The sequence below is a fragment of the Dermacentor andersoni genome, chromosome 1, assembly GCF_023375885.2.
Source record: "Dermacentor andersoni chromosome 1, qqDerAnde1_hic_scaffold, whole genome shotgun sequence".
NCBI classification, from domain to species: Eukaryota; Metazoa; Arthropoda; class Arachnida; order Ixodida; family Ixodidae; genus Dermacentor; species Dermacentor andersoni.
This window is the reverse complement of record NC_092814.1, coordinates 266072616-266098840: the sequence shown is the minus strand read 5'-3', so window position 1 is coordinate 266098840 and position 26225 is coordinate 266072616. Positions and strand designations below refer to the sequence as shown.

Below are 26225 nucleotides of genomic sequence, written 5' to 3'. Positions count from 1 at the left end.
GGGCGTTTGAGACACTTTAAATAAATAAACTACAGTGCCTAATTCGTACCACACATCCTGCACCCTTTCCTCACCATTAACTCTTGTGAATATCTCACCAGCTCTGGTCGGTCGAATATCTCGGAGCACAGACACGCTAGAAGAATTCTTCCAACCGATACTGCGTAGAAACACGACTGCCTCTAACTTTTCAATGCAAATACACCCACTTACTACTGTCAACAAAAAGTTAATTATTCAATTTTAGTTAACTGGGCTGCTCACAGCGATAATTACCATCTCACTTTGTGCCTCCCTGGCCGCATAACTTATTTGCACAGGTGGCCTTCGCGTGCCTCCCAGTGCCAAATTTTAAGACAACCGTAAAGCTTAATTTTGAACACCCTGTAGATCCGTATCATGGCAGCTTTGTAGCAAGTTTTCAGAGCACGGCCCGTCTTTGTGTCAAGGCACAGTTACGAGTGACCTTACTTCTAGAGATGTAAGAGGAGCAGCGGAAAACAAAACTCTTTTTAAAAATTATTATTGAAAGTAACGTTGATTCACTCGGATGAGTCTGGAATCGCGAGTGAAAGCCGTGCTGGGTGCGTGTCACGATGTGGCCGACTTTTTCTTGACCTCGCGACTCTCCACATCGACGAAGATCGCGTGACTTCCGCGGAGCGGATGCTCCATCTCGACCTCAAGGCCACCCACAGGAGCCGCGCCTGGCTTCAAGGTTCTTGTCGCCCCTGAAACGAAGAGCGTGAATGCGCTGAGAGAAAGTTAAAAAAGTTCTGTTAGCGGTAGAATTTGGGCTTTTGGTCCACCCTAAATTTTCATCAAAAGAATAGAACAAGAATTCAAACAATGACAAAGAAATAAAATTTGTCTTCCTACTAAGTAGTGAGCCAGTGTACACATCGCTATAATCCAGCAAAAAACACTTTGCCCGTATGACATCTAGATCATGTCTCTATCTATCCGTGCACCGCTTGGGAACCAATGGGACAACCGCCACATGTCCAATTTCGAATATCCTACCAAGGACGCCCAAGGGATGTCGCATCTGCAGATGACAATGTTCTTTGCCAATGTTCGGGAGACTTTTCGGCCCACACGTGAATAATTGTCCTCCCTGAAGCTTCGTGTTTCACTTTCCTCTTGACAGAGTCATGCTTTCTAAGTTCAAATTTAAAGGGCACACCTTCAGCACGTACGTTTGTCAGCACATTGTCGTTCATGTAGCTGTAAACCATTTTTTTGAAAGAACACATGTCTTCTCCAAGCCCGTGGATCAAAAAGCGCGTGAAATCATTGAAGCTCTCCACATAAAGGAAAACCATGCCCATTGCATTTCCGTCCCATCTGTCAACCTGTACGATTGTGAAATCATCCTCCTCGAGAGATGTGGCAAATGCTAGTAGCCTGAGGGTGCGCGATCAGACGGACTGTTCGTATTTATTCCTCCCTGTGTGCAATAAACCAGTCAGTTTTTAGTTCAGTGCCTGTCCTATCTACTTCTCTGCCTTGTGTTGCCGTTATTTTTTGCGCTGCTTTTACCATGATGGTGAACCAATTCGCCCCGTTTTTACACTCTATAGTGCAGTTCAAATTACAATACCAAGCTATCATATCCGTCGCTCATGTGCACATTGTACATTTCGTGCTTTCTCGCGTAATTTACTTTGAAAACTTTAGTTAAATGAGTATGCCACTTCTGCCACACTGAACGCCTAGAAGAAAAGAGTGCACTGCACTTCCGCGCGCGTGCGTATGCTCTGGCCGTTGCACCTGTCACACAGCGTGTGCCGCGAACGTATATTCCTTGTAGCAAACACTGTGCAAAAGTTCCGACATATCCGCGCAATGTACGCAGCATGTCACCCCCGATGTCCCTCGCGGACATGCAAGGAATGTCCACGGGACATTGAAAGTGCGACCAAACGATTGTGCAAGGGACGATCCTCTGGAGGTAGTCAACACATCGCTGAGATATCGATGTCCTGGCTTTGGATATCCAGCGAATATCCACTGGACGTCATTGCAGTCACTAGGAATGTAATGAAATGTTCACGTGAACCGCTTTCGTGGCTCTGTATGTATTGACACAAGGCAGAAACATATTTAAACAACGCGCGCAGGTTCATGCACCCCTCAAGAGGACAACGGCGTATTGGAGAAAAAGAAGACGAAATGATGGCACGTGTTTTCGCCGCACGCACTTGCATCGTAGATTGCCGTTGTCAGCGTCTACAAGAAGAAGAGGTGAAGCGACGCTCGAGAGAGAAGAAGAGGGCATTCTTGATCTCCTCTTCAGAACGCAGCAGTCCTTTTTATTTACCCCCAGGGCACAAGTTAGCCCACAATAAATAGTTGTGTCTGGACTCCCTTAATTGTTCGTTACAATTCTGGTGGAGGCGCTGGGTAATGACTTCCAGCCCAATTCGAGTTGGAGAAAGCAGCCCGGAACCACGCCATCTCAGACCCAACGAGTTCACGCCTGTCCACCAGCGCACGAGCCGTCGCCTACGTGGTGAGCCGCCTGAGTTTCCTCTTTTGCCGGAGCAAACTATAATAGCAGCAGCGGACAATCCTGAAATGACATCCCAGACAGCCTCAACCCGCATCGTCGTCGATCAGCCGCGGACGCCGGAGCCTTTTCACGGCGATACCTTCGAAGACGCCGAGGACTGGTTGGAAGGCTTTGAGCGCGTCGCTGACTACAATGGATGGGACGAAAACCGGAAGCTCCGCAACGTTTACTTCGCGTTGCAAGATTGTGCGCGAACGTGGTTTGAAAACCATGAAGCTGTCCTCCGGTCGTGGGATGACTTCCGACGGGAGCTGTTGGCCACGTATCCGAGCACAGACCGCCGGGAAAAAGCTGAAGCCGCTTTGCAAGCAAGAAGCCAACGAAACAACGAAAGCGTGGCAATGTATATCGAAGATATGTCCCGCTTATTCCGCCGGGCCGATCCGAGCATGAGCGAGGATAAGAAGCTTCGGCACCTGATGCGCGGTGTGAAGCAGGAGCTTTTTGCCGGTTTGGTTCGGAGCCCTCCACGCACCGTCACCGAATTCCGCTCCGAGGCGACAACTATGGAAAGGACTCTTCAACAGCGTGCGAGACTCTACAACCGCGAGATGAACGTCGCCTCCATGGATATGATGTCGGCAATGTTCGGGAACAGCGTCGAGGTCTTACGAGAACTCATAAGATCTGTGGTTCGAGAAGAGCTCCAGAGGCAACAGCTGAACAACGGCCCCACAGCGGTCTCTTCGTTAGCAGAAGTGGTTCGCGAAGAAGTGAGACACGCAGTCCGCGAACAGCACCCGCCAGCACAGCCGCAAGCGTCGTCACCGGTACGGCCGACGGTATCGTACGCCGAGGTACTCAGAGGATCTCCAGGACGTACTTTCATCGCGGCAGCTGCGCATGTACCCGAACCTCGGTTCTTGCCGTCTCCGCCGGAGACGAGATTCCGGAAGGCCGACATATGGCGCACTCCTGATAGAATCCCACTGTGCTACCACTGCGGCGAAGCTGGTCATCTCTACAGGATGTGCGAATACCGCAGAGCGGGACTTCGGGGGTTTTCCGTAAATGCTCCTTGCCCAAGAAACGGTGAACGCCCTTTCGAGATCCAGGAGTATTTGTCAACGCGCCAAAGCCCGCAGACTTCACAGCAACATCAACCTCGGTCAACAGTGCCGCTGAGGTATCGATCACCGAGCCCGCGTCCATCCTCAAGCTCTCCAAGGCGACGCCCCCAAAGCCCACGTCGGGAAAACTAATACCGGCGACCTGTGGAGGTGAGGCCGCTGTCGACGCAAGAACAGAGCCTCCAGCGCTGAACGACGGACGCGAGAGCAGTTGCGGAAAAAGTGACGTTGCTTCAGATTTATGTGTGTTTATAGACGGCTGCGAAATTACTGCTTTAGTAGACACAGGCGCAGACCATTCCGTTATGAGTAAAGTGCTTGCCGGAAGACTGAAAAAAGTGCTGACTCCTTGGAGAGGACCGCAAATTCGAACCGCCGGAGGACACCTTATCAACCCGGTGGGCAGGTGCACTTCTAGAATCGGAATACGCGGCTTTACATACGTCGCCAGTTTCATTGTCCTGTCAGAATGTTCAAGGGATTTAATTATTGGAATGGACTTTTTGCAGGCGAATGGTGCAGTTATCAACTTGCAGGAATCCTGTGTGTCGTTCTCCACGAAGCACGCCATCGCGACATTCGAGTGTGAAGAACAATTTGATGCTCTTCAGATTATAGACGACGACGTCACAATACCCCCAAGATCCAGCATAGCTGTCGCCGTAAGAAGCACCGTATTCAGCGACTATGAAGGAATAGCAGACAGTAACACTGGGCTCTTACTCGAAAAAGGGATCTGTATGGCAAGGGGTCTGGTTCAGCTGCGTGACGGGTGCTCGAATGTCTTCCTGACTAATTTTGGAAATGAAGTCCAGCATGTTGCGAAGGGAACTGTCATTGCCCGCCTTAATGCTTACGAACAGATTACGGATTTGAGCCCTTCCGATGCTGCACTACTGGTATCTGACAACGTAGACTCCATACTCGCATCTGTCAACATCGAAGCAGCACTATCACCGAGCCAGAAGCAGCAAATAGAGAACCTTGTACGAGAATTCGCCTCGTGTTTCTCAACGACATCGAAAGTCCAGAGAACATCCATCGCCAAACACCGTATCATTGTCGACGAAGCTGTGAGGCCTATTTGCCAGCATCCCTACCGAGTGTCACCGAAGGAGAGAGAGATCATCAACAAACAAGTCGAAGAAATGCTTAGAGATGACGTAATTCAGCCATCGACCAGCCCGTGGGCTTCGCCTGTGGTGTTGGTAAAGAAAAAGGATCAGACCTTGCGCTTCTGCGTTGATTATCGGAAGCTAAACGTCGTCACAAAGCGGGATGTCTATCCCCTTCCGAGGATCGATGACACCCTCGATAGACTACGTGATGCGAAATTCTTTTCCTCTCTCGACCTCAAAAGCGGATACTGGCAAATAGAAGTGGACGAACGAGATCGTGAGAAGACAGCATTCGTCACACCTGATGGACTATACGAATTCAAGGTACTTCCGTTCGGCCTCTGTTCCGCACCTGCCACCTTTCAGCGGATGATGGACACTGTGCTCTCCGGGTTAAAGTGGCAGTCCTGTCTGGTTTATCTTGACGACGTCGTGATTTTTTCTACCACCTTTGCTCAGCATGTGGAACGACTAAGGACTGTGCTCAAAACTATTAGTTCAGCAGGGCTGACGATAAAGCCACAAAAATGTCACTTCGGCTTCCATGAGCTCCTTTTCCTCGGCCATGTGATTAGCTCCGAAGGCATCCGTCCTGACCCTGAGAAGACCGCAGCAGTAGAAAAGTTTCCTAGACCAACTGATAAAAGGGCCGTTAGGCGATTCCTAGGACTTTGTGCCTACTACAGGCGTTTCGTCAAAAATTTTTCAAAGATTGCCGAGCCATTAACGCGATTAACGAAAGAAGATATTCCTTTCGTCTGGCAAAGTGAACAAGAAGATGCATTCAATGAGCTACGACGGCGACTTCAAAACCACCCGGTCCTTGCGCACTTTGATGAGGAAGCGGAAACAGACATCCACACAGACGCCAGCAATTTAGGACTCGGTGCCGTCCTCGTTCAATGGCAAAATGGAGAGGAAAGAGTGATTGCATACGCCAGCCGCACTCTTTCGAGGGCTGAAATCAACTATTCAGCCACCGAAAAAGAATGCCTCGCTGTAATATGGGCCATAGGAAAATTCCGGCCATACTTATACGGTAGACCGTTCCGAGCAATCAGCGACCATCACTCACTGTGCTGGCTTGCAAACCTGAAAGATCCTTCTGGACGACTTGCTAGATGGAGTCTGAGGCTGCAGGAATACGACATAACGGTCGTGTACAAGTCAGGTCGCAAGCACAGTGACGCTGATTGTTTATCACGTGCGCCGGTCGAATCTGCTCCTGTGAAAGATGGACACGACTTTCCGTTTCTTGGAGCCGTGACCACATCTGAGATGGCCGAACACCAACAGTCTGACGCTGAGTTGCTCCTACTCATCAGGCACCTCGAGGGACACCCCGTCCATGTTCCGCGAGTTTTCTGCCGGGGCTTGTCATCGTATGTGATGAGAAATGGTGTCCTGTACAAAAGAAATTTTGAGCACAGCACAGAGAAATTTCTACTCGTCGTTCCTTCAGCTTTGCGATCCGAAATCTTGGAAGCCTGTCACGATGACCCATCAGCAGGACACCTCGGAGTGAGCAGAACGTTCGCCCGAATTCATGCTAAGTACTACTGGCCAAAGCTATTGACTTCAGTACAGCATTATGTACGAACATGTCGGGATTGCCAAAGACGCAAAACGCCTCCATTAAAACCCGCAGGCCTCCTTCAACCAATAGAACCCCCAGGAGCCCCGTTCGAACAAGTAGGAATGGACTTGCTCGGTCCCTTTCCGACATCGTCATCGGGGAAACGATGGATTGTAGTAGCCACGGATTACCTAACCCGATATGCCGAGACATCCTCTCTCATCAGTGCAACGGCTGTCGAAGTGGCTGAATTCTTTGTGACCAAGATAGTATTACGACACGGTGCCCCTGCAATTATTATCACGGACCGAGGAACTTCGTTCACAGCCGATTTGACGCAATCCATTATGAAACTGACTCATACCAGCCACAGGAAAACAACTGCCTATCACCCTCAAACAAATGGGCTAACCGAGCGATTGAACAGGACGCTGACCGATATGTTGTCAATTTACGTAGACTTAGAGCACCGTACATGGGACAAGATACTGCCCTATGCAACATTCGCCTACAATACTGCATTGCAAGAGACCACTCAGGTAACGCCATTCCAGCTTGTTTTTGGTCGAACAGTCACCACACCCTTGGATGCAATGCTCCCTGTCAGCGACAGTACAGAACAGAACCCTGACACCAGCGACTTTACAGAGAGGGCCGAAGAAGCACGTCAGCTGGCGCGACATCGCATTCAACAAAGGCAGCGCATCGACGCGGACCGATACAACCTGCGGCGAAGGGAAGTCGAGTATGCCCCAGGCGACAGAGTATGGGTGTGGACTCCCGTGCGGACGCGCGGCCTGTCCGAAAAGCTCTTGCGCCGTTATTTCGGCCCTTACCGAGTACTTCGCCGCATCAGTCCCTTGAACTACGAAGTTACGCCAGAAGGACAAGTGAGCTCATCACGATGCCGGCGTCGCACGGAAACTGTACATGTGGTCAGACTGAAGCCATATTATGACAGGCAGTGAATGTTCGACCAAACATCTATTCTGTGCCATACACCACTTTAGTATGAACAACAGCTTGTGAACAATTTAGTCGCTGTAGGCATCGGGACGATGCGTTTTGGAGGGGGGATAATGACACAAGGCAGAAACATATTTAAACAACGCGCGCAGGTTCATGCACCCCTCAAGAGGACAACGGCGTATTGGAGAAAAAGAAGACGAAATGATGGCACGTGTTTTCGCCGCACGCACTTGCATCGTAGATTGCCGTTGTCAGCGTCTACAAGAAGAAGAGGTGAAGCGACGCTCGAGAGAGAAGAAGAGGGCATTCTTGATCTCCTCTTCAGAACGCAGCAGTCCTTTTTATTTACCCCCAGGGCACAAGTTAGCCCACAATAAATAGTTGTGTCTGGACTCCCTTAATTGTTCGTTACAGTATATGTCTACTGCCTCAATTAAAGCTTAAGATCGTGCAACAGCCCCGAATGTGCGCGATATTTGAGTACACATAAATCAGACTTCTCGAAAGGCAACAACATTTCATTGAAAACTGGTCAAGTGGGGGCCCTTTTCGAGCTACGCTCTAACAACTCATTCAACGCGGTGATCAGAGTAGGGTTAGCAGCGGCTGCGCCTACATGACCTTCTGTGCTATCGCCCCTTCAGACCGCTGCCACACAGTGCACAAAAAGAGTGATTTTCTTCTGTTCTTTTTTTTTCGATACCGCTGGCGTTTTAGCTGTTTCGCACTCGTGAAGAACGACCAGGGCACTTTCTGGAGTTACCTTCGCGCCACTTGCAGACACAGACGTCAGTCTTGCAGTACACGTCGATGACTTCCTTGTCCGGGTGTCGCTCGTCGCACAAGGGCACACATTCAGGTTGCACGCATTCTGCAAGAGCCGGCAAAAAACGAAAAAAGAAAACAAATAAATGAGAACGAAAGGGGTTAAACTGCACCATAATATTTTATGGCGCTGTAGTGTAAAGAACAAGTAAGTCAGTATTTTTTAAACACACTCAGAGGAAAAAAATCTGAGCGGTACATTGTTCCCATGAAGTAAGAAATTGCTGATTTTGTATCGAACGTTAGGTGAAACCTGCTATAGGATAGTCCACTATACAGCTATGCTTCTGAAATTATGGAGACATTATATAGCAGGAACGTTAAGGTGCCTCGGAACGATTCTGAGATCATTTTTTTTTTCAACATGCGTGCCAGTACGCTAACGAAGTCACAGCAACCCATAAAGCTTAACGAAGCCGATATTTTGCCACTTCCTTCAAAAAAGAAGAGGCGCATTTTTTTCAAGGGAAGCTTGTATTGCCTCACTCGTGTCGGCGTCGGTGTTGCCATGCGAAAAAACTCAAACCGCGCGAAAATAAAAATTGCTTGCCGGGCTGCAACCACAGCCCTCCGCGTTGCCAGATCACCATTCAGCCACTATCGGTCCATCATACGCGCCCTTTAAAGTGGGGTTTTATATGCATGAAGAAGTAGACGCAGCGCAAGGCGCGAGCCAATCGCAGGCGTCCCCTCCCTCTGGAGGAGGGAAAGGGTGTGTTGGCGTGTGCGCTTGCCTCGCGCCCGCCATTTCCTGCCAGTTCAGGCTCAACAGTCAGATCGGGAGGCCGCGTTTGGTTCGTTCTGCCGAAGAGCAGGCTGCGTTGCAGGAACGGCAGCGGGAGCGGGCCGCGCGTTCGGCCGAAGAACAGGCGGCGTTTAATGAACGCCGCCGGGAACTCGCTCGAGAAAGGACTCGTCGTCAACGTGCCTACCTCGCCGTGAGGGAGTGCGAAGCCGAGGCGTTACGACAACGAAGAGCCGCGGATCCTGAGCTTCGCTTGCACCCCTCTTCACAGTAGTGGAAGGGCGGACAATTTTTCATTTTTTAAATACCGTGGTGCAAGGGGGATAACTGTCTTTTCTTCGGCGGTGAACTATTATCGGCCTAGCGGACATCGGTAAACGCGAGATGTTCACCGATTATGTTATGAAATTATCTAATATATACTAATTAGTATTTGTTTATTATCTACTCTATAAGTCGTACATTGTATTTGCTGAATTGAAGTCTGTCAGTGCATTCAGGCATATATACACTTAACCTCATCCACTAACCGAAAGCACACCCGCATTTGTCTGTTCCATAAGATTTTCTACCTAAACTCTTGTCTTCGCCCCCGATGGACTCAACAAGCACCCTTCATTTCTCATCGCCCTAATCGTCAACAAAAGGTCTCAGTGCCCCATTGCAACACAGTAACATGTGCACAATGATATTTCCCAAAAGATTGCGAAGAATGGAATTCCCTATCCGCATCACTGACAAACATAATTGATTCCATTCAATATAACGAGGTCCTTACAACGCTGATTACCTAATTACCACTTGTGTGTTTTGTCCATTAACTGACTTTCGCATCATGTTTCGGTTCTCCGCCTAATATTATTGTTCATCAATTGTTTTATTATAAACGTTGTAAGAAAATTGTTAACATATTTAATATGTTTCCTGTATTGTTCTATATTCTAGTATGAAATGTGATTTGTATTCTTTCTTTATTGTTGTGAATTGCCCTTACCCTCTGAAGTGCACTCTGTACCCTGAGGGTAACATAAATAAATAAATAAATAAATAAATAAATAAATAAATAAATAAATAAATAAATAAATGGGAAACATAATACCAGCGTCACATTCAAGACAGTCGTCCTCAATATCTGTTACGAAAGATATTTCTGCTCCACGAAGCTTTCTCCCACAGTGCGCAGCGAAAGTTTTGTGGTAAATTGATTAATCGAAGGCCAACAATGCATTTCTCCTCAATTCTGGGGAGCAATATCTCGTAAGTGCTGCTGACCTAAGGATCGCTATTCAGTCGACCTTCCTTGAGCACCTACCGACTTCAAGTTTGCAATAACAAGATGCTCGTCAAACGCAATTAGCTAAAAAGTTAAGAAATAAATATTAGTTATTCAGCTGTTATCACACTTTTAGTGAAACCTGGGGCCTCAAATGAGACGATGCTTAAAAATATAAAGACCTTATAATCTTCAGCGCACTCTCGCCAAGAAAATTGTCTCTGCCTCCTTTATTCAGGATTTACTTTAATTTGTTTGATCGTCGTTTCTACGGCAACATGCTGCATCCGCTCGCCGCTTTAAAAAGGCGGCCACCGAAAGGTGAAGCGTGACTTCTGGCAGCGAACATTGGTCGCCCAGTAGATTGTGTAGCGTACTGCTACAAAGCTAGATCTCTGACTATAGTTCCTTGAAAAGCAAACTTCGTCAAATGTCAACTTCAGATCAACTGTTAATTCCGTCCAGTAGGCTGAATCTGGACACACAAATCACTAAGACGTATTCAAGGATAATCTCTAAGGGTTGTAGCCATTGCAGACACAAAGTACGTGTTATTAAGCCTTCCTGAATGTTAATCGTTACGCCCCCCCCCCCCCCCCCCATTGTCGAATCACACTTCATTACAAAAGCGATTAGGGTGCATTGCTTGTGTAACCATGTAAAGGTGTGCTATAATTCCTCCTGCAGAGGTCACGAGACAGGCTCGGCCAGCTCTGTCATTCACCCGCAACCACAGCTTAACCAGTCACACCTACACAATAAATTCAGCTCCTATCAATCATGCCCCGTCTTACAAATATCTATGCGTTCACATGACATCGACACTATCATGGGCAACTCATATTGACACCATCTGTTCTAATGCTTCACGCACCCTTGGGTATTTAAAACGCAACCTGAAAGCCGCATCACCAGAAATAAAAATGCTAGCATATCTAACACTCGTACGTCCGCAGTTAGAATATGCGTCATCTATCTGGCACCCTTCCCAATCATATCTAACCTATGACATAGAAGCAATACAAAATCGCGCTGCTCGGTTTATAACTTCCAATTACTCTCGTGATACCAGCATAACCACACTAAAACGTACACTTGAACTACCATCACTTGCTTCCCGCCGGACCTTCTCTCGTCTCTGCTTGCTTCACACCTTTTATTACCATCCACACTCCAGGCATTCCCTGTTAAATGATAAACATTAACACCTGATCATCTGCCATGAACACTTCATTCTACCCCGACGCTATAACCCATTGTGACCATCTCCCAGAAGATATCGTGTTATGCACTGACCATAACATGTTCCGCGAAATGTTAAATAACCACACTCCTTAATTTACCGATCCCACCTACCCTTACTCTAACACGATGTTCCCCTTTTTTCACAGTTGTTCCTGGCTTGTATTTGTTTATTGTTGTTTATTTACTGTTCTGTACATTTTTTCTAACATTGTTACAAGAATTAAAGCCCTCCCTTATTTAATGCCTCCGGGCCTTTAAGGTGAGAATAAATGAAATGAAATAAAGCAATCCTTATCGGGGTCAGCTCCATGCAACGGTACGTGTCGGTGCACTGCACCTCTCTAAGCAGCTGCGAGGATTACATCCATATGCGTGATGGAAAATAATTTGTGGGTCGTACTAACACCATCTGGATGGCCTTAATCAAGTCACCAATTATCTTGCTACGTGTGTTTTTATTGTTTGTTCATTATTTTTTCGCCTGAACTCCTAATTACTGCTCAATTCAAGAAAAGAGTAGCATTTTATATACTTTGTCGGAAACTCATGGCCAACACGGGACGTTACGAGCGCGCATTAATGAAAGAGTTAGCCTTCGGGTCTTTACGTCACATCAGAGCAGTAACCATGCGCTGCAATACAATAAGTATACCTTCCGCATGCCGCTCATCATACGTCGCCACCACCCATGGATAATTCCCATCTTCCAAAGTCCGCCGCTGAATCTCGGAGGCAGTGTCTCTGTTTACGCGTTTCCCATAAGGCGCACCAGGGGGCCCGCACGGTGTTGGCAACCTACAAACTCATGCGGCGTACGGCAACACCGTCCCTTTCTCGCGTGTGTTTAGCCACGCACTTTTGTTTGGGAGCATTTAAAGCAGCTAGCCTATATCTCTGCTGCTGCGCGCTCATTTGGTACGCAACAGACTCAGCCATGCCCGAGCTTAGACGAGCGTGCATGTATTATATATATATATATATATATATATATATATATATATATATATATATATACAAGGTGTTTCAGCGAACACTTTCAAAAATATTTAAAAGTTGCCTGTGGCAGATATCACAATTCTAGTTCATGAGCTGGTCTACTCGAAGCGGCGGACAATACTTGCACAAAAAATTGAGACGCAAAATCGACTAATTAATAAAATTCACTAAATATGTTTAACTAATTACACGATGGCCCATATTGCAATTTACAAATTCTAGCCGTGGAGTTCGCAAGGCGGATCCACTTGGAACGAATTTTCAATATGACACCAGTTTCGAGATATAAATTCCCGTACTTTGCGGAGAAATGCACCGGCGTTCCAGTTAATTTGTTAACAAAATGTCGTTTCATGCACTGAAGCACACCAGTAACTGAAACGCCAATATATTTCTCCGCGAAGTTCGGGAATTTATCTGCAAACAGAACTGGTGTCGTCCTGAGAATTCGTTCCAAGTGGATCCGCCTTGCGAAGTCCACTGCTAGAATGTGTAAATTGCAATATGGGTTATAAGATAACTGGCTAAAAAGTTAATTAGTGAATTCTTGTTGATTAGTCGATTTTGCATATCTTTTTTTTTTTTGTAAGTATTGTCCGCCGCTTCTAGTAGACCGGCTCATAAACTAGAATTGACCTATCTGCCACAGACAACCTTTAAACATTTTTGAAAGTGTTCGCTGAAACAACCTGTATATTGTGCAACTGATGGTGGTCTGCTCCACACCGCCGTCAGTTCAACTTCGCTCCTAGAGGAGGCACAAAGTGTGTCGAGTGAGCTCGTGAACAGCACTTATCAATGCGGTGAACGCGGTTCAAATCATGAATCCGGGATCTCAAAGAGGTGCGACGTAATGCCAACGCATTTCTCTCGCATTCACCGCTAAATCGCCATTTTTTTTTCGACCTGCAGCTGGTATCGTTTGAGTATAACGTTATACGTCGATTTTAACCGCGGAAGAGTCCGTAACACCTATTGTTATAAAAGGAAGCTGTTTTTATCATTACTCCATACGTTACATCTTTCTGACTTTAACAAGATAAATTGTGCTATACAGGTGCAAATGTGCAAGCCTCAGCCGTAGGTAATCTCGCTTTTCGTGATGTACAGGGTCGTCTACTGCTAGGGGAAGCACCTCACTAGTATCCCAGTACCGATAGGAACTTATATTTGATATGAAGCTCTGCAGACTAATCTGTTGTGAACACACAAAGCGTCATATCGGCCAGTTGTGTCGCAGAAAGCGGAATAAATGTTCTGCTGCCTAAAGCATTATAAGCGTTATGCTGGCTCAAGTTGTAAAGGGGCGCTATAGCCCTGACAGTGGACGGCCCTGTACACCGATCATGCGAAATGCGCTGAGAGTCATTCCAAATACAGGATAGAAAAGATTAGCAATATTGTTTACCTTGATTTCATGCCGATAATACAGGAAAAAGTCGTCAAACACTAAACCTGGGCCCTATAACGTAAAACTATTCCAATATGTTTCTATTCCAGTCTCCTAATGTCAAATTTGCGTAACCGCCGACGCAAGCACCGGGCGGTCACCCGCAGGTTTGTCTGAACAGACCAATCAAACGCTCTCCTCGCTCATAGGAGGTCACTTTTGTTTGCTTGAAAAACGAATAACGTTGCCTAAACTGAGCGGCTTGTCGTATCTATTTGGCTGACAAGAGGCGAGGAGAACGCTCAAGTGGAGAGGGATTCACTGGGGCAGAGCCAGTGCACTGAAAATCGATAACCGGATGAAGAGGGTGGTGCCGGTGTGTGCGATTGGTCAGCTTTCCCTGACTTAGCTTGTGGTGGCTGGTTGAAAATCACGGCGGCATGCAACGGAAGCTTAAGAATGACGCTAAACTGACCCTCAGCAAGGAAGAGTTGGCAGAATGAGGTGGTAAACGTGCCGAAAGGGCTCGAAAACGTTACACGGCCACGCAAGAAGTTTTATTATACGCAAATACATCCATGCTCTCCGGCAGGTGCGAGTAGCCAGATCGGCGGCAGCCATCTTTTATTCCTTTCGGAACGGGGCAGCCTGCGGCTATTCCGAAGAAAATCCACTCTTGTTCGGCATATTAATGCATCTTTATCGCGTACACGTCACTTTGACGCGGTAAGTTTGTGCGGTTTTGTGACGTCGCGTGACAGGCAGGTGAAGTAGGTGCAGCCCGAAAACTTTACCAATAGCCGACGGCTAATGGCGAAAAGTAGTCGAATCAGAAATAACTGTTTCTTTTTTCTGTCAAATCATGCATAATCAGTGTGTACACATCATATCAGATGGGGAAGTATCGCGGTTTTCGTGACGTCGCGTGACAGACAGGTGAAGTGGGCGTGGTCGAAAAAAGTTTTTGACCAATCGTGGAGGGCTTATAGCAGAATTGGACTAGAAAAGTTTGGAATAGTTTTACGTTATAGCGCCCCAACGCTACACCAAATCACGCTATGCATTCGAAGCGACTATTTACATAAGAGATAGCAAAGTTTAAGCGTACGTCATAATGTTAATGACAGTAGTACAGGCTGCTTATGTTCTACTGCATTAAATGCGAAGGTTTATGCCATGTGTTTCCTGTCGAGCAGGACACATGTGTGCATAGCGGCTCTCCCATCCATACACGTATAAGACCCCCTAATTCAAACAGCCGTCCAACGTCCCGTCCGGCCACCGCCAAGGCACCGGTGTACTTGACGAGACAGCGTTTCCTCGCCGGTTTTTCTTCAAAAAAAGTTGGAGGACGCTTCAGCTTCGCCTTTAAGAGTCGAACGCGATAATATTCAAAGATCCCTGACTGCTTCTCAGCCACGCGCGCGAGCGATTGATCACCTGTGGCGAGATCCTCACGTACTACCGCAAAAACCGCCTCAAATACCCCCCTCCCGACAAGTCTCTCAACAAGCATCAACTGACCACGTGGCGACTCTTACAGACACGCACCTTTCCTACACCATCCCTGTATCGTCACGTCTACCCCAATGCCTTCACACCGAGCTGTAAAACATGCCACGCGCCACGCGCAGATCTCGACCACGTTATCTGGACATGCCCCGCAGCACCACACACCATCAGACGCATCACCAATCCTACATTCAGTATCACCACGCCCGAGCAGTGGGAGTCCATGCTGCTCAGTGAATGCCCGGAGGATGAAATCTGGGTTGTCCGGCTGGGCGATGACGCCGCCAAGACTCAAGGTCTGGCCGCCGCCTGAGGAAGGGAGGCTCCAGTGGGGCTGGTCTCCCGGCCCCCGGCCTCCCTTGACCCCAGCAAGGACTTTGAATCTCTCTCTCTCTCACGCTTCCCGGCCACTGCAGCTTACGTAACCGTAATGTTTACCGGGAAATGCTGGCGGCGAACGCTAGGCACGAAGGCTAGCTTTCTGGTGGAAACGCGGCCTCTTGCGTGGGAACATCTTCTGTTATTGTTTCGCACTTCTAATATTTCAGCCTGAAAAGATTTAAGATAAAAGGCGTGCTCTGTCGGTGTTTTGTTTCATGACATTTGTTTGTGGGCTGTCATTCTAAAAATTCCGAGGAAGAACTTTGTAAAGAATGTAAGGCAAGATATGAGCAACCTTCGTGATAGAAGAACTTAAGTGCCGTATAGAATATCTGCAGCAATTTTCGCTCACAGGACGCCCGACGCCGGACGCCGACAGATGACTTTCGGCGACACAGGGCCTTTAAGAGCATCGGCCAACGGCACCAGCGTCCCATTTTGTTTTTTTCTTTAGGAGAACCGGGCGAGAAACTGCCGTCTTTTGACGGACGCTGATGCCTTGACAATGACGGGGTGTTTGATGGCTGTGTGAATCAGGCCTGAAAGAGAACAGAAATGATGTAAATTGGACACTACTTACGCTTATGCCAGTAGCAGTAGCACATCCTGCGTTTGCATAACGACGTCAAGTTTTTCTTGTGACCATAGTCCTTGAGACAGACGTCAGCGCACGTTTTTTCTTCGCAGTCTGCACAGGAGGAGGTCATGCACCATTCAGCCATGTATACGGCTAGGTTTTGCGTCTTATGCGCGCTCACGTGGTCAATTATTAGCACGTGGGGGTTGTATGACTCAGGCGGCATGTCGCTACGTCGTCTTATTACCGACTGTTACGATCCCAGATTCACGTAAGTTACTCAGAAGCGCAGCTTCATACGGAGTGACAGCGTTAAGAATTGAGTCTTTCTACACAGCCCTGTTGCAAAGAAATCCACGTGAATTTGTCATCCGTTATTACCACTGCAGGAGCACGGCATACTACGGGATAAAAGTTAATGAGTATTCTGACTCAAGTCCGGTGCTGAAATCTCAGTCATCACAATTGGCTGGCACATGCTCTTACGATGGCAGTTCTTCAACGCAAGGCTTGTTGTCATTGTCGTTGGATACGGATTCAGGGTTGGTGAGCCAGACCTATTGCAGCGCTCTCGCGAATTGTTTAGCAAACGTAACATGATGTGTTTGAGACTTTATGTCCAGCCACCACACAGGTCATGCGGAGGTTGTGGGCTTTGCGCCCACCGCAGCAGCACTTCGCCCGTATTCACAAAAAAGCCCTCACGCTAGAATTGTTCGTAAGAGAAAAGCAAGCCCACCTTGATGCTGGACATCCCGATATTACTATATGAAGCGACCAGCTTACATAGCTGCTATACTGCTCGACGGTTGTTCGGCATTTTCCACTTGCTTCGTACATGTTGGACGCTTTGAATTAAAGAAATGACAAATAAATGGAAATGAAAGTAGATAAAGAAACGACTGGTCGCAGATGGGATACAAACACACGTCTTCGCATTACACGCGCGATGCTCTTTTATTTATTTATTTATTTATTTATTTATTTATTTATTTATTTATTTATTTATTTATTTATTTATTTATTTATTTCCAATACCCTCATGGCCCTGCGGGCATTATTGAAGGGAGTCGAACAAGACATACAATAACACAGATAACAAGAAATGGAAATATATTAATGGGTCACAGCATTACATATAGTTCACTGCACTGAGTTTTACAGATTTCAGCAATTGTGCACATTCACGGAAAGCTAAAAAAAAACGAGAAAAGAAAACAAGAACTAACAAGGCAAACTAGAAATCAGTAACACAGAGTTCATGAGGGACCACGAAACGAAGGGCACACATGTCATGAACAAGAAATGCAGACACTTAACTTTTTCTTAAAATGCTCGAAATCGGCAGCAAGGGCCACATCTGCTGGCAAGTGATTCCACTCGGATGACGTAGTTGGAATGAAAGAATTTGAGCGAGGGGTAGTGTGACAAGATGGAACGCCTACTTTGCGTGGATGGTCAATGCGCGATGAAACATAGGTGCGTTTTTGTGTTTGTCAAAACACGATTCAGATTGTAGATCTTAAAAAAGACAGAGTCGTGAAATTTTTCTGCGCAATGAAATTAATGGTAGTGACAGTGTTTTTCATTAGTGTGACATTTGATGTGCGGTCATAGTTGTGGAGGATAAAACGAGCGGCACGGTTCTGAACAGCTTCCAACACAGATATAAGTGACTTGGCTTGAGGGTCCCATATCGACGCGGCGTATTCAAGCTTTGAACAAACCGGTGTTTTATAAAGAAGGAGTTTGAGTGAAATGGGTGCATTAGAAAAGTTTCTTTTTATGTAACCGAGCATGCGGTTCGCGTTTATTCTGTTGGCTCTTATTCTGTTGGCTTCACGTGGGTGTGACTAACTGTACCAAGTTCGAGTAAGCCAATCATCACCATTTAAGAAAGTATGAACGAGACACGTACGTGGACCCCATTTCGCAGATGCACCATATCAATAACATCGAACAATCTTTCGCGTCTTTCGGATGAAAAATCTCTTACTTGGCTTATCTATCGTGTACGCAACTGTCTCTTACATGTCTCGATATGCTGGCCACCTGGCCACAGAGGCATACAATGCAAGCTTGAGGGCGACTAAAAACCTAGTGCCGTACTCGCTAAAATGTTATTGCGCTAGAACTAATTGTGATATTCGGCATATAATTAGCAAAGGTGGTCAGGCAATTGTAAACAGCTCTTACGAAATGGAAAGCTCTGTTAATTCGACCCTTGGTCTGCGCTGCTCTATAGCAAGTTGTCACTGAACTTGCCTTAACCTGAAAGCATCCTTACGCAGCAAACTAAAGAACTCCGCAGCAAACAGTGCTGAGACAAACAGTCGTTATCTGAGCCCCACTTGGTGCGTTGGTAAACCATTGCGAAGGCAAGTACGGTCGGCAGAACAATACGATGGCCACCATGCGCAACATTTCTGGCACTCACAATTGTAGAAATTGCACCGGCAAGTGTCGTTCTCGCACGTCCCAACCACGGTGACGTTTATCGGGTATCCGTGGCGCTCTGCGCAGTCCTCGGTGCAGAGCTTTGTTTCGCAGGCCTGAGAGCTGCTCAGAACGATGAACAAAATACAGACAAATTAGCTAGGATTTTCCTAATGATTGCGAACCGTCCAGATTAACTTAAGCGCTTTAGAAGTTTGTGATGTCGCTTACTTATTGAATCAGCTTCAGTGCGTGGCTGTTTATTGCTATTCCCATAAATGTATCGTCTCGGTACTGTCTCACTGCGTGTCTCTTACAATTACGCGTGTCCTTTACAATCACATCTGTTCCGTCAGGTAGAATACTCGAAGAAAAGGGGCATTACTTCAACGAGAAATAGAAATACACATAAGTCATTAACAAAAACTCACTTATTCTCTTTTAAATAATCTTTGCACGGTGAAAACTGCAATGTGAAAGTTGGTATTAGTGAGGTCGCTAGGTATACATGCACTTACTAGATATACTGAGGCAGATGCCAGTTTGTAGATAGGCCGTTCTCAAATTGTGCGGCGAAATACACTGGAGATTCAGTTAAACTTGTGCGGCACTATTTAAGAAGACGTTTCGTTAAAAAAAAAGATAGGTGGAGCAACAATGCATTTTGTCGCAAGTTTTACAGCGCTCATTTCAAAACTGGTGCTAGTTTCAAGATTCATTCTAAGTGAACTTGCCTTGAGAAATCACCGGCTTCAATTGATGAATGAGCACGTGCAACATCAGCTACATGTTCTCTAAAGTGGCTAGTTAACGTTTATTAATATAGGTTTGTTAATTAGCAAGCTATTGACTGTGATTCCTCATGTCATTGACGTCCGGCTACGCGAGTTATCTACTACAGGCAGTAAAACTATGTGCTCTCTCTCAGGGGTATTCTCTGTCTAATTTTTTTTTTAAAGCTACAGGTTCTGTCCTAAAAATACGGAGACTGAGTATAGAAAGCACACTTTATTTGACAAAATCTTTCAGTACACCTAGTGTTCTTCAAAACAAGAACCTTGGACATCGACACAGCGAGCCCAGCGAGTTTCCCGCTGTTTGTAGATGGCTTGGAAGTCTTTTTTCTGGAATATCCGCGAGCCCCTTTGTTACGGCCCTTTGGACGTCTTCCACGGTGTCGTATCGGTGTCTTTTCAACACGCGTTTCATCCTCGGAAACAGGAAGAAATCCCAAGGAGATAGGTTGGGGCTGTATTGTGGCTGGAGCAGCGGGTTTGTCGTGTTCGGTCAAAAAAAAAAAAAATGAGAACTCCCTGACAGCGAGCGACGTGTGCGATGGAGCATTGTCGTGGTGCAGAACCCACGATGTTGCGATCTCTCTACGCATGCGCAAGACGCGTTGTCTCCGTCTGTGAAGAACTTTTCCACCTAGAAACTTGCATTTACAGTCGCCCCGGAGGGAGCAAATTCCTTTTGGGCGATTCCCTTGCAGTCATGGAACACGGTCAGGGGACTTGCTCAGCTTAACGAAAAACTTCACCACGTGTAGCGCTGTTCTTAGGTACGCTCCATTGTTGCCGTAACGCAGCGCCGAAACAGCACGTCCACTCGCTTCTCCTGTGCGAAGCCAATTGAGCTCGTCGCATAGTGAAACTGAAGGTTCCCACACCTTCACCCACCGCCGTTTTCCTGATCAAGCGCACGTGCGCGTAACGCCGCGACTTGTATCCTTACTTTTGGGACAGACCCTGTATTCTTCACACTGCCCCGCTGCCGAATTTGCTTGCGATGTTAGACGAATCAACCCTCTGTATTCCTAAAGTGCTCGATGCGGTAGCCGTGTTCCTAAAGATCTTGACTTGTGTTCGTACGAATCGAGGTCGAATCGTGTTCGTATAATCGACGAACTGAACTAATTTATCCATAAGCGTGCCCTTTGCTATATACATGCTAGGAGCGGTGAAGAGTGTGCAACATTTGGGAGGTAGTGGTTAGCATACCCTACCTCGAATCTCTCACGAGAGAAATCAATGTGTCAAAGAGCATCACGAAAAAAGAGGGAAAATGTACGGTGGCCCACGCCCTCACATCGCCGTGTTTCGTCCGCAGACAATTTGCGCATGCAGCATGCATTACGATTCAAGGAGCGCGACTTTTAGGTGATGCTTGAATTGTCTCGAGAGCACAGTCATTATTACGCCACATGTTCTCTTCTGTTCAGTTCTCATACAGGGTACTTACTTTAAAGAAGCTCGAGCCATCAAGGCAACAGGCGTGTGCTAAGCACAATGTGACGGGCAATGTATTGTTGTTAAAGCCACTTAAATATCCAGTACAGCAGCTGTGGAAATTTATCCGGATGTGAAGGACTCAAAAGATAGACGAAAAAAAAACGTCCAATATGCGCGACGCATTGAGAGCGATAGGTGACCCGTGTTAAATACTTCTGACACGCTGTGAACTGTCTCCGATTCCTGGCGTATAATGCCGCAACAAACTCGTTCGTGGCCTCCGAGGAGTGTGCCGTTTCGATCTCAGAGGACACGACCCGCTTCACGTGCTTCATGCTGCGGCAACACTGCGTTACCCTAGTTGCGTCTGATTAGCAGGTACTATGTGCTCGAGGTAAGAATGTTGTCCGTGGACGAATTTTTTTGGAGACCTGCGCATTTTTGCAGGTAGCGAACTTACACAGATTGGTAGCGCCTAGACGGCAGCGCCTATATGGAGGATATGGATGCGGCTTCCACCGGAGGCAAAGCTGGCTTTTCTTCCACGTACTTTGTTTCTCTTTTATTGACAGTTACGAGCTTTATTGTAAATTTAATTTTCATTAAAAATTTACAGTAATGTTTTACAAACACATTTTGTTTCTACTATGCCTGATGTTTATAATCTGCTCCTCATGGTTGTGTCTAGACTATTATTTGAACAAGGGGGTAATGAAAATACGCATGGCTTACGTTGTACTTGTAGCGCACTGCATTGGCACAGTGTAGAAGAGCACAAGCAGGGACACAGCCAGGAAGCGAAGCATGGTCCTGTTGCCACGGGAGTTTCCTTTTCTTTAAATTCGATCACTGCAATTGTGAATTTGTCGTTATCAATATGGAAATGCGCGGAACAATGCATCTGCACGCTTTTAGTGTGCCAGGTTCCCACGACGTAATCACGCATGAAACGTGTTATAAGGGCGGCATCTTGTAAAGACATTCTTTAATTTCCCATCCATTCTCGTGACTGTTGTGTCAGAATTGCACCAAGAACACCGAAAGCGAATAGGCACCAACGTGAACAAGTGAGTCTGAATAGTCCAGAAAGAACGGTCACTGGCGCTAATCGCCTATATAGTGGCTAGTGACGAAGGGGGTCAAAGGAGAGACAGATCCAAAAATGGCGGGGGACAGGCATCATCCCCGAGAAGGTGCACCGCGAAAGACCCACCTGATCCCTTCACAGACACGGGTATCGATCAGAGTGGGGGTGGACAAACAAAAAGCTTCCCCAACAAGATTAGGAATGACATGACAAGCAAGTCGAAGGCAAGGACATGGACACAAAGAATCAGGATGAAGAGAGAGAGAGAGAACTAGGGCGAGGTCATTCACTCGCCACGCGTTCCCATTTGAAGGGAACTTACAGCCGCTGCATTCTTGACTTGTCACTGACAAAATGATCTGCTGTTATCTTTTTTTCTCAGCAGGTCTGAAAATTCCGTCATCTGCCATGTCTCTCAGTATGCAACGTCATCGAGAGAGAGAGAGAGAGAGAGAAAAGACATTTTGCTGTTTTCGTTTCAGGACAAAGACGCAGAGAACACACACGCGCTGTAACATTAATCTCCCTGCGACTTTTCTTTTTTCCCATGGAATGTTACAGCGAAGCACGAGACATTCTTCCAACAAACCAGAACTGTCATGAACGCAAAGAAAAATAAACATCAACCTTGGCGCGTTAATTAAAAATTTTGGCGCAGCAGCAGATGAACAGTAGATTGCTATATTATAGTAAGTATACATCAATCACAATCGGCGTCAAAAGATTACGGTTTGCAGGATCCGAGAAAGCGGTCACTTTCCGAGAAGTTTGTGACCGGAGATAGCAAAACCGTGACACAATGTTATTCGCATGTATCAAGTGTACCGAGCATGGACCATGTTTGGAAAAATTAAAAGCGATGCATTCAGCGCAGATAAAGTTTACTGTATCTTGTTAGCAACCTCTTGGAGGAGAGCCTCCAGTATATTCTATGCCCTTATTAATAACGTAATTAGCATCGATTAATTAACAAATATTTAATTATTAAGTTTATGGCAAGAGTGCCAACGCATGGTTTGTAGAGCTCATTTGAGAACATAACTTTCTGTTGCGACGTTTAACCGTCTGCGTAGCTCTAGCCGCTTTGTTTTAAGCACGAGAAAAAGCTACGCGAACGATAACGCAACGCAAACGACTTAAAATTGTGTTTTCAAATGAGCGCTACAAACCTTGAAATAATATTTTGGTGATAAAGTTAATTAAATGTTTTTTTCTGGGTAATTGTACCTAAATTGCTATATTATTAAAGAGAGAAAATAAAGTGGAAGCTTCTGCAGGAAGTTGCTAACATACATACAGTTGGTTTCATCCACACAGAAAGCTTCGCTTTAAAGAGAGAGTCATGGTCGAGCAGAACCTTGGTTTGAGCTAGTTGCTGGGCCATAATTCTGGGTATAAGAGATTTCTCGTTCTGATTAAACTCAGTTGGAAGTTTGGCGCCCATCCTGTGTTTGTGTTCTTTGTCCTGGTCTAGGTTGCGCCGTGAATTTCTTTGAATTAGAGACGATATGTTTTCATTGTAGAAATGACCTTTGTTTACTACGGATGATTGCCCCCCCCCCCTTTGTGTGATGCCCTACTAGGGTCCCTTAACGGTAAATAAATTATGATGATGATGATGATGATAGCCCACGATAGTCGTAACACCCTACATACGTGCTATTTAGGGCGCAGGCTTGCAATGAAAAAATTCAATTATGGGGTTTTACGTGCCAAAACCACTTTCTGATTATGAGGCACGCCGTAGTGGAGGACTCCGGAAATTTTGACCACCTGGGGATCTTTAACGTGCACCTAAATCTAAGTACACGGGTGTTTTCGCCACCATCGAAATCCGGCCGCCGTGGCCGGGATTCGATCCCGCGAACTCGTGCTCAGCAGCCCAACACCATAGCCACTGAGCAACCACGGCGGGTGAGGCTTGCAATGTGGGGTTGAATACCCGGGTTGCATAAATATTCAGGGCCCGTATTGACAAAAAGCTCTTAAGCTAGAATTGTTCTTAAGAGTAAATTCCAGCCAGTCCTGACGCTGGACATATTGTTAGCGAAGATGACTAGCCGATAGCAAAATACGCCCACTAAGGAGTAGCTTTCTGATTTCGGCCCCTGTCTTTTCTCAGGTCCCGTAGTCCGTAAACATTTGACACTGACTCTACTTTTGCTTCTTTCAGAATATAGCGGATAGGGGTATAACCATATAGGGCCCAAATTAAAAAAGAAATACAGCTCTTACGCTAGAATTGTCCGCAAGAGAAAAATTCTAGCCAATCCTGATGCAGGATATACTATCAGCGAAGGTGACCGCCCAATGGCAAAGAACACTTACGAACGCTAGAATCACTCGTAAGAGAAAATTCGACCCAATTTTTATGCTGGGCATACGATTAGCGAAGGCGATCAGCCGACCACTTACGAACGAAGAGCTTTGTGAATTGTGCCTGATGCTTATTAAATTCGATCCCAGAGTGTTACCCGCTGGTAGAACGCTATATTCGTCCAGGCTGCGTCGCTCTTTTTTTTTTCTTCGTTCGCATGATGACCGGTTCTCCGTCCCCACTAAGCGACAATAGAACGTATACTTAGGTTAGCTCATCGTGTAGATTGTATATTCGAGGAGAGACGGTCAGCGCCTAGACACAACAGCCTGTAAGTCGTTAACGAAAGGAGTACTCACATTCAAGTATGCCAGGCAGAACACAGCAGCGAGCTGGCGATCAGGGCCCTCGTATCAAGCTGATGATAGTGACAGGTCAAGTTCGACACCCGTTTGATACCCGCTATACAAGACGCGCGGCTAAAACCAGAGCGACAGAAACGGTGCACCTAAATAATTTATTTCAGCTAGAGGGTAAATGTAAAAAAGCTCGAATGAGTTGGCAAAAAATAATGCAAGCAAACGCTCGAAAATTATGCTTCATTCTTCTACTTTTACATATGTCCACACCCATAAGCAGAGAGGAATCATAAGCTGCAAACGAATATCTATAAGCCCAACAATTATTATTCTGACACCATCTCCACCCATTTCATCACGACACTGATTTGGTTGCATGTTACGAAACCGTTTACCGGGTTATTTTCTTTCTTTCTTTAGTGTCGCCATTACATTTCTTTCTATTTATTTAGGACCTGAATTGTTCCGTAAACCTTCTCTTTCTCTTAAATATTTTTAATTGTCTATTCATTTTCCGGTTATCCTTTGCTATCCTTCAGTCTCATTCTTTTTTTTTAATTTTCGTGTATTTATATACCGCGAGGTTCTATAGGCACGCTCCTCGTTGTGGGTCCTTGCCATGTTTGAGGCTAAACAACAAGATCAACAACAAGAACAGATTTTGTTGCTGTGGGTAGATTGAGGTAATCAGTACCTCGGCTACTCCATCTATGTTATGCAGCAAAGTTTGAAGGAATAAATGAAAATACCTAAATAAATAAACAAATTGAAAAGAAAAGCTTACAGGGAAACTAATGAAGGTAACAACCGAATAACACATGCACTTCGCAGTCGATACTCATTCATAAGTATACGCAAGAGTCTTTGACGTAATAAATAGATGGCAGGCCCAAACACGGCACCTCCGTTCAGGTACCGTCGGCAGTGCAGAGCATAACCGCGTCACTATACCCCTAAACGTAGAGGACTACTTATCACAAATGTGTCCACTAACTCTGCGTCCACTAAAAAAAGCATTTCAAGAATATATTTGCCCTCAGTTGCAGATCACTTGCTGACATCGGTCCAAGTAATTACGTATTGCACTGAGCAGTGTTCCACACGCGGCGATCACTTCGAAAAGCTGTAGTTGACATTGCCACGATCGAAGTTTACGTGCGATTGTAACCTAATGGTTAGAACATCGGGCTCCTCTGCGCGATGTTCGGTCTCGTCATCGGGGACGCGCAATTCAATTTTTTCTTTAGGTATGAGCTATTCGGCCAGACAGCAGCCCCCAGTGACGGTGAGGAAAGTCCGAGAGGGTTCCCAAAGAAAACTTCGCTTTAAAACTGTTTGTATGCGTATGCCCCTGCCAGTCGAAAACTGCGAATGGATGTCTGTAAGTGTCGCCTAAGATCTGCTGTTGTGTTGAATTCCACGTGTGCACGGGTCAATTTTATATAACAATGATCGCTTCGCCCTATCACCGTTGAATCACACAGACCCGAACAGCGGGTAGACACATGTGGATCACAATGTAGTTTCCTTCGTCCAGGAACCT

At 46.3% G+C, this 26225-nt stretch overlaps 1 protein-coding gene across 2 annotated transcripts in view; it reads right to left on the bottom strand.

Moving 5' to 3' along the window:
• Window positions 1–514: 514 nt before the first annotated feature.
• LOC129380905 (uncharacterized) overlaps window positions 515–26225 on the bottom strand; it is a 69748-nt gene continuing 44037 nt past the window's right edge. Inside the window, exons 2-6 of one of the 2 annotated variants that reach the window (XM_055063097.1) lie at window positions 21652–21768; window positions 18690–18811; window positions 16256–16363; window positions 8072–8179; window positions 515–731 (exon numbers count right to left, since the gene is read on the bottom strand). In XM_055063097.1, coding sequence (XP_054919072.1) covers window positions 592–731; window positions 8072–8179; window positions 16256–16363; window positions 18690–18811; window positions 21652–21725 — 552 coding nt within the window. In that variant the 5' untranslated portion in view covers window positions 21726–21768 and the 3' untranslated portion in view covers window positions 515–591. The remainder of the gene's footprint in view (window positions 732–8071; window positions 8180–16255; window positions 16364–18689; window positions 18812–21651; window positions 21769–26225) is intronic. The other variant, XM_072285930.1, reaches the window with a different exon arrangement.